General features: G+C 37.8%; 1 protein-coding gene across 4 annotated transcripts in view; it reads right to left on the bottom strand.

Annotated features, from left to right (window-relative positions):
* Nucleotides 1-18,329, bottom strand: part of CENPI (centromere protein I) — a 69,731-nt gene that overhangs the window by 22,157 nt on the left and 29,245 nt on the right. For 2 of the 4 annotated variants that reach the window (XM_058536340.1, XM_058536339.1), the window contains exons 6-15: nucleotides 16,211-16,259; nucleotides 15,894-15,940; nucleotides 11,426-11,515; nucleotides 10,962-11,090; nucleotides 10,559-10,726; nucleotides 10,293-10,413; nucleotides 9,211-9,302; nucleotides 7,563-7,680; nucleotides 7,410-7,474; nucleotides 1,069-1,163 (exon numbers count right to left, since the gene is read on the bottom strand). In XM_058536340.1, coding sequence (XP_058392323.1) covers nucleotides 1,069-1,163; nucleotides 7,410-7,474; nucleotides 7,563-7,680; nucleotides 9,211-9,302; nucleotides 10,293-10,413; nucleotides 10,559-10,726; nucleotides 10,962-11,090; nucleotides 11,426-11,515; nucleotides 15,894-15,940; nucleotides 16,211-16,259 — 974 coding nt within the window. Of the gene's footprint in view, nucleotides 1-1,064; nucleotides 1,164-7,409; nucleotides 7,475-7,562; nucleotides 7,681-9,210; nucleotides 9,303-10,292; nucleotides 10,414-10,558; nucleotides 10,727-10,961; nucleotides 11,091-11,425; nucleotides 11,516-15,893; nucleotides 15,941-16,210; nucleotides 16,260-18,329 lie in introns of those variants that run through there. The other 2 variants (XM_058536341.1, XM_058536338.1) reach the window with 2 other exon arrangements.

Below are 18,329 nucleotides of genomic sequence, written 5' to 3'. Positions count from 1 at the left end.
GGTATCATTTTTCAAGAGTTGAAATGATGTCTGGGTTTTGCTTAAAAAAATCTAGTACAGGGCTGGCCCCGTGGCTTAGCGGTTAAGTGCGTGCACTCCGCTGCTGGCAGCTGGGGTTCAGATCCCGGGCGCGCACCGACGGACCGCTTCTCCAGCCATGCTGAGGCCGCGTCCCACATACAGCAACTAGAAGGATGTGCAGCTATGACATACAACTATCTACTGGGGCTTTGGGGGAAAAATAAATAAATAAAAAAATTATAAAAAAAAAAATCTAGTACAGAGGAGAAAGAAAGTGAGGATGTTATAGATGAAAAAAGTTAACCATGAATTGATAACTGTTGAAGCTGAATGATGCATACATAGGGGTAACACTGTACTATTTTCTCTACTTTCGATTATGCTTGCAATTTTCTATAATATAAAGTTTAAAAAAATTAATGTTAAAAAATAATGTGCCTGATAATAGAATATAGGAGAAGCCAAAGCTTTTAGGTAGAAAGAGTTAAAACAACCTGATTAGGCAGTTCCTTGAAATTCAGTCAGTCTTTTACTTTCACTTTGAGAGTAAAACACACATTTAACAATAATCAACATAATGGAAATGTAGGGTTCTTTTTTATTCCAAAATGAAAATAAATTAATGTATATGACTGATATATACCCAAGAAACATAAAAAAACAAACTGTACAGCAAAATGACAGATTTTCCTAGCTATCATCAAAATTGACTTTACATATAACTATGAATACATTTTATAAAGTGAGCTAAACTGAATGGAAGCCAAAGTTGTAAGTTCTAACATCAGCTCTCCAATGTTTCGCTATATTAACTCTTGCAAATCACTTAGAGGCTTAGGGGTTGCTTTCTGATTTATATAATAGAACTTGAAGAATTAACCTTCCTCACAGGACTGTGGGGAAGAAGAGTGAAAAGTAACAAAATTTTTTAGAAAAGTGCGACTAAGCATGTACATGAAACAATTAGGTCTCATGCCACACTATTAAACTCCATATGCAAACATTTTGTACAGATCACCTCTTGTGGAGAGTTGTAAGATAACTCACAGAGGACTGTTCATCACAGGTTTCATGTGGATGTCCGCAGAAAGCCACAACAGCCAATTCTGCAGTAGCTCTTTCAGACTCTGAAGAACACTACACTGAGGGGGCAAAACAAAAAATCATTCGTAAAATCATTCAGACATACCATAATGTTGAGAACTAAAAGACCAAACCAGAGGCTTAAAGGTGGAAGGAACCATGGAGATGACCGCATCCAATTCAGAACCCAATGGCTGCTGCTACAACCTGATCAGTCTCCAGGAGACATGAATGCAAGCAAAAGTTTATTTTGCCATTTTCTCTACAAGAAACACACCTCTACAGGGCTCTCCCCAACTTATCAGGCTAGGAACAGACTCTTGTTTCTCCAAATTACATTCATTTATAACACATACTACATCACCAAATACAGCATCACACACCCCTGATGGTCTCCCCTCAGAGATCCTTTGAAGTTGCTACAGATATGAGTCTCCCCCTTTGTGTCTCCAATTACAATTTACTCCCTTTTTGATGGCCAGAAAATTTATCTTATCTTCTGTGACTGTGGAAAACAAACAATTCTAGTCTTTCCTTTCTCAGGCCTTGCCTTGATTTCCCAGGGCCGCATTCACATACAAAAAATATAGTCTTGACAGAAGTGTGCCCAGGGCTTTTATGAGGGTAAGTCAGAATATCTATAAATTTGATAGCAATCCATACCATCCCAAAACCTTATACAAGAAGCCCTTTCTTAAACATCCTTAATAGATAATGGTCTAGATACTATCTGAGTAACTCCAGTGATAGGGTGCTCATTGCTACTTCACAGAACAGTTCAATTAATATTTTTTTTTAGAAATGGACACCTAGCATTCAGGTTATAAATATGTTTGAGTTGCAAGTAACTGGAGTCATCTAAAACAATCTTCTACTTTGGTGTCAACCAGGGAATTTAACATTTGAAAAGGTATTCAATATTACTATGTCATATCCAGAAAACAAAAATCCTTAATTCCCACCCACCTACTGTATACCATCTAGCCCCCATATTATAGGCAGGCATGAGATTTTTATGTTTATGAGAAGGGGATATTGGTTAAAAAAAAGGCTGAGAAACACAGGTCTACCCTACACATGAACCTTCTCTACATAAATATCCCCAGTAGACAGCCATTAAATCTATGCCTGCCCTACTCCACTGTTGGGAAATATACTACCTCTTAAGGTCCTTTATTCCATTTGAGTCTGTTCTACCTATAAGATACTACCCTATATATAATCCTGCCTCCTGCAGCCACACAGAGATCTGTTCTTTCCATGCGACAATCCTTCAGTCATGTGAAGGGAACCAGAAAATCTTTTTGTTCCCCCCAGGCAAAATATCCCGGGTCCCTTTATTGTCCCAAGCTAGAAATCTTGAGGTCGTCTTGTGTCCTTCATGCTGTATTTCCAGTCACCAAATCATTTTCCCTTCAAAATGTCCAACTTATCCATTTCCTTCCAATCCCTCTATAACTACCCTGGCCCAGGCCTTCACATCTCTGAGATTACTTTATCCTCCTAGTTGGTCTTCTTTACGCTGGTCTTGTCTCTCAAACCCCAATTCTTTCTCCATGGCTGCCAGACCCTCATTATTTAAGTATTCCACCCATTATATCCATCTTCCTTCAAAGAACTTGCATTGTACATCCCTTTGGTAAAGGAACAGCAGTACATATCAAAGTCATAAAAGTGTTCACGCCCTTTCCTTTCATCCAATAACCTCACTCCTGGAAATGTACACTAAGGGAATAGTTCAAGAGGAAAAAATGTATATTATGAAGTTGATCAATATAGTTATCTATTCCTACAATAGAAACAAATTAGAAATAATAATAAAGATTAAATAAATTATGGTATAATGTCCATGGACTATGATGTCATTTTAAAAATATTATGAAGACTATCTGGATACACAGAAATTGTTATACAATATTAATTTTGTATTCTGATTTTTAAATTTATGTCCACTATGTTTGTAATTGCATAGGAGATATAAATCAATATGGATAAAAATTTGAAAATTAACATGCCAAAATGAAAATAGCAATGTTACTGTAGATTTGTGGGTTTTTCCCATTCAAAATGCTTCAGTGAATAAAGTTGTCTGCTGACAGGCACAACTGGCTAGGCACAAACAAAAGCACTGAAAATGTGAAAATACTTTAATAGATTTTTAAAAATATTTATTTATCAGACTAAGCTGAATAATCACACTATACAATAATAAAGCAATAATTACTTACTAAAAGCCTCAGAAATCAATTGAATTTTTAGCTAATTCTACCACATGTCACATTACTGTTATCCTTAGTCACCACTCAGAGTGAAAGCCCCTTTGGTCACCTATCCTTTCTTGTACTCTATGCTGCTCAGTGCTCCTCTGCCCCTTTCACTGATCTCATCCTTCCCAAATCTTTCAATTGCAGTTTCCAGAACCTCTATTCCATGGTTATCTAAACCTACACCTTCCTACTCTTCAAAGTAGGCTTTCTCTGTCTTCTTACACTAATCATATCCTGGCTCTCCCTCACCACCCAACTAGGACACTGTCTCCTGTGAATACATTTCCATATCTCACTTCAACACCTGGAGGTAAGCACTGTCCTAGCGTCCCACTACTAATATTGGAACAGAATATAAGCCCCTTCTTTGAGAAGGTAAATATAAAATCAGAAATGAATCTCCTTTTAAAAAGGGAGTCAGCTTTAATTAAAAAGATATTAAAAAGAAATCAAATGAACCTTCTATTTAATCAGGGGCCACAGAAAAAATGGCCTTGTTTTACAATAGTCAGCCCTCTGTATCTGCGAGTTCCATATCTGTGGATTCAACCAATTGCAAACGATGGCTGCATCTGTACTGAACATGTACAGACTTTTTTTCATGTCATTATTCTCTAAACAATACAGTATAACAACTATTTACATTGGATTAGGTATTACAAGTAATCCAGAGATGATTTAAATTATACGGGAGGATGTACATAGGTTATAGGCAAATACTATGCCATTTTATATAAGGGACTTGAGCATCCATGGATTTTGGTATCCACGAGGGTCCTGGAACCAATCCCCTGCGGATATCGAGGGACCACTGCGTTTACAAATATTTCGTGAGCTACAGAACCTCATTAGCTAAATTACTGCTAACATTAGCTGAATTTGTTAGGCTAAGACCAAAGACCCCCATTTCTGATTGCACTTGGCTATAGTCGGTTTTCCTCATGAATTTGACTATCCTTTGGTTTTTTAAACACAACACAAAAGCTATCTATCTTCAACACTGTTTCCAAACTATTATTCCTCCTTTCTTATGTAAAAAAACTTTTCTCCTTTGATGTTTATACTATGCAACTACACTACCTTTTACTTTTTATCTTTCCATACCTCTGCTATCTACCCCCTGGAAACTCATCTACATTCATTGAGGACTTCAGCACTCTCTGCCTCATGTCCTGCCATCAACACCTCAGTTATGTCAGTGTCCATGAAGATGATGTGCCCAATACTTCAGCTTCACCGTTCCTTGACCTCAAACCAAATAATCTTCAGCTTCACTCTACCTTAGTTACACACTCCCACAGCCACACACTAGACTTTGTCATAACCTGAACTGAACCACCACCAAAATCGACTATTATCCTTTCTTTGTTATGACTTCCTATCCTTCCAGCTTTCTCACACCTCCAGCTCCAACTTTAGTTACTCTTGCTCTTCACCTTCAGAGACCTTCAATCCCTTGATTTCCTTCATTTTTAATCTCAATTTTTAGGCTCTTCAGCCTTCTCCTGGCCTCATCTCCCTATCTAGACTAGACCACATTGCCAGTCATTCACAACTCCCTTGCACTCCATTCAACCAGCAAAACCCCAACTGATTCAACCTCATAACTCACTTTCTCTGCTCCTACATCTGAGCTGAAGAAAAATACACAACTATACAGAGTGGCCATTCCAAATTTATGGTCTCCAACTTCATCTGGGCCCTTAATGAAGCTCAATAATCCTTTTACTTGTCTTCAATCAGCTCTCTCTTCCATTTTTCTCAGTGGCTTTCCTAAGCATATAACACCCTCCTTGAAGCTCCCGACTCAACTCTATCCTCTACAACGTGCTTCCTATTTTGAGAAATTGAACATTTTTAGGCACAAAGTATTTCAATTTCTTGCCCTTTCTTCCAACTATACAAACATATCTATATATCCACCCATCTATAAGTCCTTGACCCCAGTCTTAGAGAATAAGTGGTACCTCCCAACCCCCACCAGCCATTCAAGCAAACCCCTCTACCTAGTTTTAAACCAATACTTTCACGTTTCTTCTCAAATCCTGCACCACCAATTATCCCCCATCTTTCCTCCATTTTCAACCTCTCTCTCTTCTCAACTGGCTCCTTCTATTCTATCTACAAATGTGCTCAGGTTTCTCTCATTCTGGGGTCAAAAAAAAAATCCCACAACTTCCCCTTCATTCAAAGTCCCACTACAGTTATTTCTCTACCTCTTCTTTTTAGCCTACTTTTTAGCCTATGTTTTAGCCTAAAACATAGTCTATACTCATTGTCTTATCTTCATGTTTTAGCCTTCTTTTTAGCCTAAAACATAGTCTATACTCATTGTCTTATCTTCACGTCTCATTGACTCCTCAACCTCCACAATCTAGCTTCTACCCCTACACCCCACTGAAACCGCTCACAAAGGTAGCCAAAACCTCTGTATTATCAATTCCAAAAGAAATGTTTTTCAGTCCTTATCTTTCTGGACCTTCCTGGGATATATGGCAACATTATTCCTTCACTCCTTGTTGACACCCTGTATTCTCTTTGCTTCCTTGACACTGATGTTCTTCTGGTTCTTTTCACGTCTCTTGAAAAGGTTTCTTCATAGACTGTCCTTTTCAGCCGAGAACTAAGTACTGAGTAGTCCCCTGAGTTCTGTTCTTAGCCCACTGTCTATTTCCCTTCCTCTATCCCTTTCTCTCCTTGACCCACCATGCTCAAATATAAATATATGCATGTGCATAAAAATGTATATATACTTATTAAGTTGGACCATATGAAATTGCCAATTGTCAAACATCTTTAACCTACAAAAATGGCAATTTCATATGGTTCAACCTAATATTTATAAATATTTATGCTCTCGGGTCGGCCCCGTGGCTTAGCGGTTAAGTGCGCGCGCTCCGCTGCTGGCGGCCCGGGTTCGGATCCCGGGCGCGTACCGACTCACTGCTTCTCCGGCCATGCTGGGGCCGCGTCCCACATACAGCAACTAGAAGGACGTGCAGCTATGACATACAACTATCTACTGGGGCTTTGGAGGAAAAAATAAATAAATAAAATTTAAAAATAAATAAATAAATAAATAAATAAATATTTATGCTCTCTAGATTGGTGGAATAATAGAAGAAACAAAGAACAACCCAATTAGAAGATTGGAAGAGAATCACAAAAAGCTGCAAAATGAAGTTCCTGAAAATGTATTAGCTGGGGAGAAGAAGTGTGTATTGTCATGTGAATGAAGATATTGGTCAGGTAGTAAGTTACAAATAATATAAACAAACCTCAAATCCAAGTTAGTGTGATAGGTACTTAATAAAGTGCCATTTGATTATGACGAACATTAACCAGGGCAACATATTTTTCCTGTAAACGTGGCCAACGGTAAGTGATTTAAGGTGAAAAAAAGTTATAAAAGAAACATTACTTACATTGTCACCCTTTTGGAATAGAAATAACCATTCTGTAAGAAAGTAGGTCTCAAACTCAGTCAGGTAGAACTCCTGGAAGCCACAGCGGTCTTTTTGGAGAACACTCCAAAATAGTAACATTTTAATTATACCATATAAGATTAGAACAATTTTATTAGCAGAAAATGACTATATTATAAATATATAGTATGAATGTCATAGAGAGTTTTGTTTGCTTTGGTATTACTGTAACCCCAGTGTCAAGAAGGGCATCTGTACATAGTGGGTGCTCAATAAATACTTGTGAAATGAATAAGTATATCTAAAAAAATATCAACCACAAGAAGCAAACTAAGTAAAGTATTTCTCGGTTTATTAATACTCATTTGCCACCTGTTCATTCACTTTGTCATCTGCTGTAAGTGGAAACAGTTCAAGAAAGCTGTATGCAACAAAACCTTAAAAAGAGAAAATTCTATGCGTTAACTTTGATTTGAGTGATGCAGCACCTCAAGCCCAGGTCTAAGAGAATCCTGTTAGAAAACCATTGCTATAATGTGGGTTTTGAATCATGTACTGCCGGCCATAGAATAATACTTCCTATTGAATCGAAGCAAGACAGTTTTTTTTTTACCTTGAAATAAATGGTTGATGTAAAGAAGAACTGTGCTAGATGGTCAAAAAGAAGTGGTTTCACCTCTAGGAATTAGAAAAAAAAAGATTATTCAAGATCCTTTTAATTAATATTACATTGAATTAAATGACTCCAAATTTTCATGATACATACCAGAGAAGCTACTAAAAGGAATCCAGCTCACAAGCTGAAGGAACTGTGACCGACAACAGAGGCCATCCCAGAGAGGAAGACTCCTATACAGGAATGCTTCACAGGAATAAAACCCCTCCTGTAACACAAGTCGATAGCAGAACCTTATATGGAACCCTTCAGTCCATAACTACTCTAAACAACCAGCTCCTTTTGTACTATAGTTGTTTTATTTATACTACTTTTTCTGTCATCAACATAATAAAAGCCATGGGTTAGGTGCCAGACTTCCTCATAAAAAGGATCAGATGATTAATATTTGAATTTGGACACAGTACCATCTTTATCAACACAATTTTCAAACACCATATAACTTCATCAATTGGAAAGAAGGTAAAAAGTCAAGTTATGGAATATTTTCAAAGATAAATGAAATTGTACTACTTTGGAGTATATGCAGTCACTTGAACAGTCAATAAAATGTATCCAGTGTTATAATGGGGCTGGAATTTTATTAGAGGCCATAGACCAAATCAAAACTCTGGGAAGCTCCATCTGGAGAAGCCTGAGTGTCTAGGCTGCTTATGTTTCCACTAAAGAGAAGATCCAGGGCTTTCCTTTTTTCTTTTATTACCCTGAGCTTTAAATAGTGGCATGCAGCAGGACTCCATCCTAGACCTTCTTCTCATAATATGAATTCTCTGGACAATCTCATCCATAACATAGGTAAAAACACCACCTATATCATGAGTCCTAAATCTATATCTCTAACCCAAATCTCATCCCTGGGCTCTAGACTCATTATCTGCCTGCCTACTGGATATGACCTCTTAGACGCCCCACAGGCACCTTTTAAATCAAATTCATCTTTATTTCCAAGCCTGCTCCACTGTATTCCCTTTCTCACTGAATGCCATCATCCTCCCAAGCAGGAAACCTAAAAAGGCCTAAATTCAACCTAAATTCGTTTCTTTATCCTCACCACTATCATCCACACCCAACTTTCAATTCAACGGTTTCACACTAAATCCTTAAGACTTAGTCAACATTTATTGAGAACATCAGGTACCAAGCTAAACACCTGTACATGAAGAAAAGTTAGACATGGTTGCCACCCACCAGGAGCTCATAATGTGTGGAAAAACAGATGCTGAAAGTGTCATGATACAGGTAAACAAAGAGAGCTAGGGGAGCTGACAGAACAAACACCTAACCCAACCTGGGGTGTTGAGTCAAGGCTTCTTGATGGTACTGATTCCTGAGTTACAGCTTAAAGTACAACTCAGGGTTACCTAGGCCAAATAATTAATTGGCTGGAACATATTCAACATTCAAAATATACTTGATTCTAGGAACACAGGTAGTAACCCTATGAGATTTATCTTAACGGTTAATTCAATTAATTGAATGTAGTCAATTACACCTTCAGTTTGTTCTCTTAAATTATAGGCCTTTCCCTCTTATTTGCATAATTTAACAAATTCTTTCTTCAAATCCAACAGTACAAAGACAAACGTCAGTTCAACTCAGTTCTATTTATAATGAGTTTTGAATTGAGCAGATACTATTTACAAAAGATGTCAAGCACTAAAGAAAAGGTATTCAATAGATATCGAAATAAATTTTAGTAAGAAGTGGTGGAGCGTGTACAAAGCAAGTGGAATCTTACTTGTAAGAAGCACTCTGCTCTGATGATAGTGTCCAAGAAGCTGGTAAATTCTTTTCCATGTTCATAATTATTCACCTTGTACCAAATACATTCTGGAGCAGAATATTAAACATAAGCATCTAGTTGCACAATAAAAACTCTACAAAACATAATTACCACAACTGTAAAGTGACAAATATAAACAAACCATCAGTCTTATACACCCTAGCCAACTCACACTGTAGACAGTAACATGTATGTGGCGGTGATAGTCAGACGTTCCTCAAAAACTTGGTAATAGAGGGGGAAAGCTTATAGGAAAAAATAAACTGGTAAAATTCACATATAGTCGTCCCTCGGTATCTGCGGGGGATTAGTTCCAGGACCCTCCTGAGGATAACAAAATCCGCGGATGCTCAAGTCCCTTAGTTGGCCGCCGTATCCGCAGGTTCACATCTGCGGATTCAACAACCATGGAATGTAAACATTACACAATCCTTGGTTCGTTGAATCCGCAGATGCAGAACCCACAAATACAGAGGGCTGACTGTATAATGTGATTAGCTTTATGTCACAGAGTAATCCAAGAGACTATAAATGTATGAATTAAAAGTTTGAGAATGCCCTAAACTTCAATCAGGGTGAGCTGGGGGTAATTTAAGAACGGAAGGACTGGGCCGGGCCCGTGGCTTAGCGGTTAAGCGCGCGCGCTCCGCTGCTGGCGGCCTGGGTTCGGATCCTGGGCGTGCACCGATGCACTGCTTCTCTGGCCATGCTGAGGCCACATCCCACATACAGCAACTAGAAGGATGTGCAACTATGACATACAACTATCTACTGGGGCTTTGGGAAGAAAAAGGGAAAAAAAGGAGGAGGATTGGTAATAGATGTTAGCTCAGAGCCGGTCTTCCTCAGCAAAAAGAGGAGGATTAGCATGGATGTTAGCTCAGGGCTGATCTTCCTCACAAAAAAAATAAATAAATAAAATAAATAAATAATAAATAAAAGCTGTTTAGAATTTGGTACCCTTATAAAAGAAACCCATTTGTACACTATCTCGTTCCTTCCTCATTCATCCAATACTTTTAAATATCAATTTTTACCTTCTTGCAATGTTTGACTCAACCAGTGATAGAGCCTCAGTAAGACAGATTCATCTCTGACACAGTTAATGTAATGAAGTAGCAGAGAGTTGTTCAGTACTGAGCCCATCTGAGAAGGCAGCTGCAAAGACAGAACGACTGATCAACCATAAGCATTTGAAAAGTAGGTCAGAACAACAAGGAAATCATCAAATAGGAAACAGATAAAATAAAGGCCATGAAGATCAAATGGAAAATGTAAATAAACACATGGTCCAATCACATACCTCTAAGCAATGGATGTTCTGTAAGAGTTGAGGGAAGCTTTTAAGCTGTTCTAGTGGAAATGATCCATTGCTACTGAGATAATCAGAAAGACTCATCCCTTTTTTTCCACATTCTTTATTGCAGCTACTAGAATTTAGCACTGGTATAACTGAGTGAGAATTCCATTTCTAACGAAGAAAGATAATAAAACAGTCTATCAATGGACTAAACAGACTACAAACTATAAATATAAAAGCAGTTGTTAAGGTGGTTTAATTAATGGAGTCTGAACGTGGTTTGCATAGAATCCTGGGTAACTAAAATGTATTTAAATATCTACAATCTCTTCCAACATCTGAATGGTTATTGTTTGGGTTTAATAAAAGAAGTCCACACAAGTCATTTGAGGTTTTAGATACTTACTCTTTTTACAGGACGGACATTAGCTGGACCTAACATCAGCTTTAAAGGTTCTGGAGAAGGTCTTTGATTCCTTTGCCTCACAGCAAGTAGAGCCGTCTTCCATAGATTCTCTGAATTCTTAAAATAGATCTATAAATTTGGACGTAAAGTACATGAGAGTAAGTACCCACAACTCAGAGCAACATAAAATCTAAAACTCTTCATTACTTGAAAGTATATTATGAAATATTTTGCACCCATGCAATTCCATCTAAAGTTTTTTTTTTTCTGATCAGGAAACTATTAAATACATCAAATCGAATCAAAACGAAGTGCCAATCCCTAAAAAAAATTCCCCCAAACAGTGCCACAATGCTAGATCTTAAAACAGTCTGCTGTAAACATTTTAGTCCAAATCTATAAATTAACAATAAAAAATAACATATTTCAATCTCAATATGACTTATAGCTCCTTAATTCCTTACCTTCTTCCTTACAGGCAAAGATACAGAAATCAAAGTAGGAACAAAGAACTTATATAGTGACAACAAAGCCTGGAGATGAGGCTGCATTCCCTGAAATAAAATAGTTTTCAATTTTCAATTCTGTGGCAAGTAAGGAAAAAAAAAGTAACAATAAACAGATTAAATATATATTCAGACCCTAATTTTACTATGTGATGTAGCTATAGGAAGATACTTCAAAAAATCAAGGAATGAATAACCAGACATTTAAATCAACTCTCATAAAACAACCCTCACCAAACTGTGGTCTTCTCTTTTGTGACCTTTTCCCCTATTTTACCTCTTCCTTATATTTTCTCCCTTCTTCTCTTCCTATTTAATCTCCTTCTCTGCCCCTATGCCTTAGGCTTACCAGTTATACCTGCTAGTATGGCTTACTCTCACCGGCAGCATACTCAGGACTCAAAGTTTACTCATTCTTGATTTAGACAGCAAGGCAGGAGGACAAAAAAGGAAGCCAAGAAAACAGAGCAAAGGAAATATTAATACCTTCTTATCAGAATTCCCGGAGAACTGGGAAATCTAACAACTGGTATGCAGCAGTCAAGCAGCTTGATATAAATGAAACAAATCTTAACATTAATTTTACAATGACAGAAGTTATTACTGCTGGATACCTCTGTTTGAGATATCTGGCTATCCAGAGAAAGCACACCACTAAAATGAATTCTAAGGACGTAACCAAATTGTTTTATTATATTACAATTTTGTTGAATCAAATACTGTACACAAAAAAAGGCAGAAACTGGGGCTTAGAAATACAGTATTCCTATTTTATAACAGCTTCTTGAAATTAAATTTATTATAACAAAATCAAAATGATCCAGTTTATCTATGTTGAAATATCTTCTGATCACCGTACTCACTATCAATTAGTATCAGAGTGTTTCCTTTGAGTTGGAATGTTTTTTGGTAGAGCAAATATTTAGTAGTGGCGAGACCTTTAGAACTTATTGTCTAGTTAACTAAACCTATCTTTGTTGTTAAAAAGTTAATATTCTCTGTTTTTTTTAAAAGGAGACTTCCAGTTAAACGTGGCATATTGAACATACGTGTTTAAGTCTGGGTCCTCCCAAAGCCCCACTAAAAAGTAGAGGAATGAAAAAGGCATAAAGCACAAGTTCAAAGAGAACAAGAGAGGAGACAAAGCAAATGAGAGATCTCAACAAGACTTTGGAACCTAGAATGAAGATGGGCAAATAGTAACCAACTTAGCAGAACAGAGAAAACAAACTCAAAAGTAGCAACAGAAAAAGCCTTAAAAGCAGCAGATTCATGCTTGAGAACTCCCAGAGAGGCTCAGGAATTTGAGGAACTAGATATCTCTGAAAAGCAGAGGTCCAAGAGGGACAGAAAACAGGAAGATTGTTGAAAGCCTACATGTGAAGCAGTTAGAACTCCAAATTCCTTCACTACATTGGCAAACATCAAGGTTCTAGCTGGACTGAAGATGAAGCTGGACTCAGCAGGCACAGCTGAGGGAGGGTACTAGGATCTTTCCCATCCCTTTCCAGTGCTTATGTCCCAGAGTGCTAGTAGCCAGGTTTATACCCCTGTGACAGTTAATTATATGTGTCAACTTGGCTAGGCCACGGGGTACCCAGATATTTGGTCAAACATTATTCTGGGTGTTTCTGTGAGGGAGTTTTGGATGAGATTAACATTTAAATTGGAGGACTCTGAGAAAAGCAGATGGCCTTCCATAATGCAGGTAGGTCTCATTCAATCAGTTGAAGGCCTATACAGAACAAAAAGACCAGCCTCCCCCAGGCAAGAGAGAATTCTCCAGCAGACTGCCTTCAGATTTTATCTGCAACACTGGCTCTTCCTGATTCTACAGCAGACTGCCTGTAGACTCAAAATGGAATATCAGCACTCCTGAGTCTCCAGCTTGCTAGCCTACCCTGCAGATTTTAGACTTGCTAGCCTCCATAATCATGTGAGCCATTCCTTATAACAAATCTCTTTCTACATATATACACACATCCTATTGGTTACGTTTCTCTGGAGAAGGCTGACTAACAGAACCCCTAGGCAGGAAAGAGAATTCCTCTCTGGGAAAAAATAACAGTCATCTGGGAGGCTCCCCAATGAAACATCAAGATCCTACAATGAACAAGTCTTGCTCACACACATAAGTTTCCAATCACCATTTTAGTGCTTTACTATTAAATATGAACAACCAAGGTTTACCAAGCATTTGAGAAAAGACTCTACCATGAAAGACCAAACAAACTAAAGAAAGGAACTCTCAGGAAACAGAGACAAAGCTAGGAACAGAAAAAAAAAAATCACAGTCCAAGTCACACAGGCTCATGCTAGTGGGGGGACAATCCCAGAAACCATCTTCACCAACCCTTAAGATAAGACCTAACTCCTCCTTCCTGTCCCAAAGATTGTTCTCAACAGGGCCTGGTGCACGTAAGATAACAACATGCCTGCTCCACTTCCCACCATTCATGCTTGCTACCAGAAAGACAATTTCCATGTTTTGTTTCCTTCCATGGATTAGGAGTTATGGGGCAAGGATGTGTGGGAAATCAAGATTTGGCCACCCTGAAATATATCTCTCTACCTTGATTGTTTTCTCTGACCGATATTTGACCTCCCCCACTAACTGCCTAAAGAATTTGACATAGAAGATCTGTTCCAGGAAGGAGTTACTATCTGATGGCTGTAATATAATGTAAAATAGATTTTACAATAGGAAAGGCACCAACAAGCCCATCTTATCAAAAATTCTGTCTCTCTGGCCACATTCTCTACATGGCCCTACAAGGAGTTGCCAGACAAACATTTACATTTATAAGGGAAATCTCCATTTGTAAAGGTATCTCCCTCTCTGTATTGGGAAGAGGGGGGATGACCTCATTTCTAGAAACTTATCAATGTGGAAGGTGAGGCCTTAAATCTGCATAATAACCTTACTCTTGTTTACTGCGCTTTAGTGGTAATCTCCCATAACTGACTCCCCCCACCCCCAATATCCTCCTTTGTCTTTAGCTGAAGATGGTATTTAAGACGAGAATCTCTGCTATGGTGTTGAGAAACACAGTGTCCCTGGTTTCTCCCATGTATACATGTCATTAAACTTGATATTATTTACTCCTGCTAACCTGTCTTGTTAATTATTTGGCCAGCCATAAGAACCTTAAGGGAAAGGGCAGAGGGGGATTCTCCCTCTTCCCCCACAGATGGGTATAGAGGGGATACATGCCTGTGCATGTATTGGAAATTCACAGATCCAATATATTTGCTAGCATATGTTGATTACGAGTATTGCCATTATATATGTTCAGTTACATGTGAGCATGGCTATGTCTTCTTGGTTTGATATTGTTGGACTTAATCAAATTCACCAAAATCCAGGTATTCAAAACAATTTTATGAATGCATCTTTATAAATTGGCATTGATAATGGAATAATTTAGTAATGTACTATATAGAATGTTAATAATGAAGACATACATTTAATGTCTAGGCTTAAAATTTTTAGACAATCATATACTGAAGCATTTTTTTAACTTGAACATACACTGTCGTTTCAGTTAACATAAAACAGCAAGATTTTATTTGTGGTAAGAATTTTCTTATTCTGTTGAAACGTTTTGCTGTTAACATGGAAAAATGTAAATCTTTTTCACAATTTCTATTCATGTGAAATAAAATTCAATTTAGACAAAAACATTATTATTAATATCCTCAAAGAGCTAAGAAAAGATATGGCACCCATAGAACCAAAAAAGGAAGCTATAAAACAAGATCAATCATTGAATTGTACTAACAGGAAACCTCACACTGGAAAAGCACGAATGTACACATGTGTTTGTGTTTTTCATTAAATGTGAATGCCTTCAGGTAGGTTATGCAGGCTTCAGCAGTTAGGCATAGGAAAGCAATAGGTTTTATTGTTTTATACCCAAAGCTTCACAGACTTCTGTTACCTGGCAGGTATAGTGGAAATAACAATGCAAAAGAGCTGTTAAGGACAAGAGATAATGGTCAGGGAATATACTGAAGTTTAAGTACCCAGAAAAGAATGTTTTCCTAGATCACATCCACAAAAAAAATAGTCACTTTAATAAAATAGTCATTTTTGACTACTCTCTGACACGTATTTTCCAGCCATACCAACCAAGTTCCCTAAACAGTTTCTGCTGTTCAACATCTACATGTCTTTGCTCATGCTGTTCCCTCTGCCGGGAGTGCCCTTCTCTTCCTTCTTGTCCTAGTTAAATCCTATTCATCCCTTAAAATTCCTTACAAGCATCACCACTCCTTCTTGACCCTAGTCTGATTCTGATTTTTTGCTTTGTTGACCGAGCTCCCCAGACAACAAGTTCCTTGAAGATAATGACTCATTCGATTTTATATCCCCAAAGCCTAGCACACAGTACACTGGCCAGTTTTAGGTCTTTTCGGTACTCACCATTTTGGCCTGAAGATCAAGCAGTTTTCTCACACGAAATGGTTTAACTAAAAAAGGTAAAGGAAAGAAATACTACGCATGCAGTTCAGAATAAAAAGAAACCATGTGGTTCACATAGCTTCTTCTTACAACACATCAAGAATATTAACCCTCTGTTCAGTTAAGCCATTAAGCAGATGCTCTTAGATAAAAGTACTAAAAAGGAATTCCCACAAAATCCTGTCACAGAACTAATGCTAATAGTCAACTTTATAAAGGCCAATACAAATGCTAATTCCACAGAGTGAATGTCATACAACTGGAATGAAAGTACTCACCATTCTCTTTTTTGGTAAGTAAATATAACAAATGGCAGACATAAGGGCACTGTTAAAATATAAAAATTAACAAAAAGAGAAATGACAATATATCTTGAACAGAGCAGCAACACATTTTCCTCAAATGTCAATCTTATACTGATTAAGTAAAAGGGCTTCAGGACTTCAATGAACAATAGTTTTACAAAGCTTCTCTTTTTCATACTACATAGTAGTCATAAAAAACAATAGTTTTATTTGGTATCCATTATGCCATTTTTAAAGTTATTTTTGGAATATAAAAACACTGCAGACAATTTGAAAAAACATCCTTCTACCTAACAAAAATCCATGTATTCCTTACAGTAGTCCATATTTATTAAGACACTGTGGGAGATCAAAACTTGGCCACCCTGAAATCTATCTCTTTACCTTGATTGTTTTCTCTGAAGGACATTTGACCTCCCCCACTAACTGCCTAAAGAATTTGACGTGGTGGCTCCTTCCTGGAACAGATCTTCTATCATGATGGCTATAAAGATAATGTAAAATAGATGTTACAATGGGAGGGGCACCAAGCCCCTTTTATCAAAAACTCTGTCTCTCCCTGACCACATTATCTATAGATGACCCCAAAAAGAATTGTCCTCCTGCCCTCTGAAGTCCCAAGCCACTACCCACCCCCAACACGCTCCTCGCCTTTAGCTGCAATACTTAAGCAAGCAGCTTAGACAGAGGGACGAGTTGTTCATTTCTGAGTTTCTCCCATGTATACATGTTATTAAACTTGGTATTATTTTCTCCTGCTAACCTGTCTTGTTGATTATTTGGCCAGCCAGAAGAACCTTAAGGGAAAGGGCAGAGGGAGATTCTCTCTCCTCCCCCGACAACACAAACAAAACTTTTATCCTGATTTCCCACTTAAAATCATTTTCCCATGTTGTTTGCTCTTCACAATGATCATTTTCAATGATCTTAATATTCCAGTGAGTGGATACACCATAATTTAATTAACCATTTAGCCCTCATTTGGCAAATAGCACACACAATAAATTTGTTACTTAAATTACTGAATGATTGGTTCTCTTATACTATTTCATTTTGAGTGTCCACTTGTTGAGGTTTTATTCTAGATCAGGGGTCAGCAAACTACGGTCCACCTGTTTTTGTAAATCAAGTTTTATTGGAACATAGCCACATTCACTTATTTATTTATTTTGTGTGTAAGGAAGATTAGCCCTGAGCTAACATCTGCTGCCAATCCTCCTCTTTTTGCTGAGGAAGATTGGCCCTGAGCTAACATTTGTGCCCATCTTCCTCTACTTTATATGTGGGATGCCTGCCACAGCATGGCTCGACAAGCGGTGCATCAGCCTGCGCCTGGGATGCAAACCTGCGAACCTCAGGCCGCCAAAGCGGAGCGTGCATCCTTAACTGCTAAGCCACTGGGCTGGCCCCACACTCATTCATTTATGTATTGTCTATAGCTGCTTTCTCACTACAACAGCAGAGCTGAGTAGCTGTGACAGAGACTGTATGGCCCACAAAGCCTAAAATATTTACTATTTGGCCCTTCACAGGTAAAGCTTGTCGATATCTGTTCTAGAAGAAAACAGGGAGAATATCTTCATGACCAGAGGGTGGCCGTTTTTTTTCTTTCATAAAAGGAAAAAAAAATGATAGCCACAAAATAAAACATAAAAGAAAAAAAAAACAATAAAGTGAAGTTCATTAAATTAAGAACATCTGTCTATCAGACAAAGAAATAATACTCTATGGCAAAGATGGGTAAATAACAACCTGCCGGTCAAATCTAGCCCACTGCTGGTTATTGTAAATAATGTTGTATTGGAACAGAGCCACAGCGATTCGTTTATGTATTGTCTATAGCTGCTTTTGCGCTACATCAGCAGAGTAGCTGTGACAGAGATAGTATGGCCCTCAAGCCTCAATATTTACTACTTGGCTCTTTAAGAAAAAATGTGCTAACACCTACTCTAGATGTTAGGAAACTGAAAAAGTAAATTATTTAATAGGACTTGAGAAGGCAACAAAGACAAAGACTTTCTTTAAATAAACTCGTATTTTGCGAGTCATGACTCTAAACTTCGAAGTCTAAAGTACAGCATTCCATGTTGCC

The sequence above is a fragment of the Diceros bicornis genome, chromosome X (assembly GCF_020826845.1).
Source record: "Diceros bicornis minor isolate mBicDic1 chromosome X, mDicBic1.mat.cur, whole genome shotgun sequence".
NCBI lineage: Eukaryota > Metazoa > Chordata > Mammalia > Perissodactyla > Rhinocerotidae > Diceros > Diceros bicornis.
Note: the sequence above shows the minus strand (reverse complement) of the source record. Positions and strands in the feature narration are given on the sequence as shown.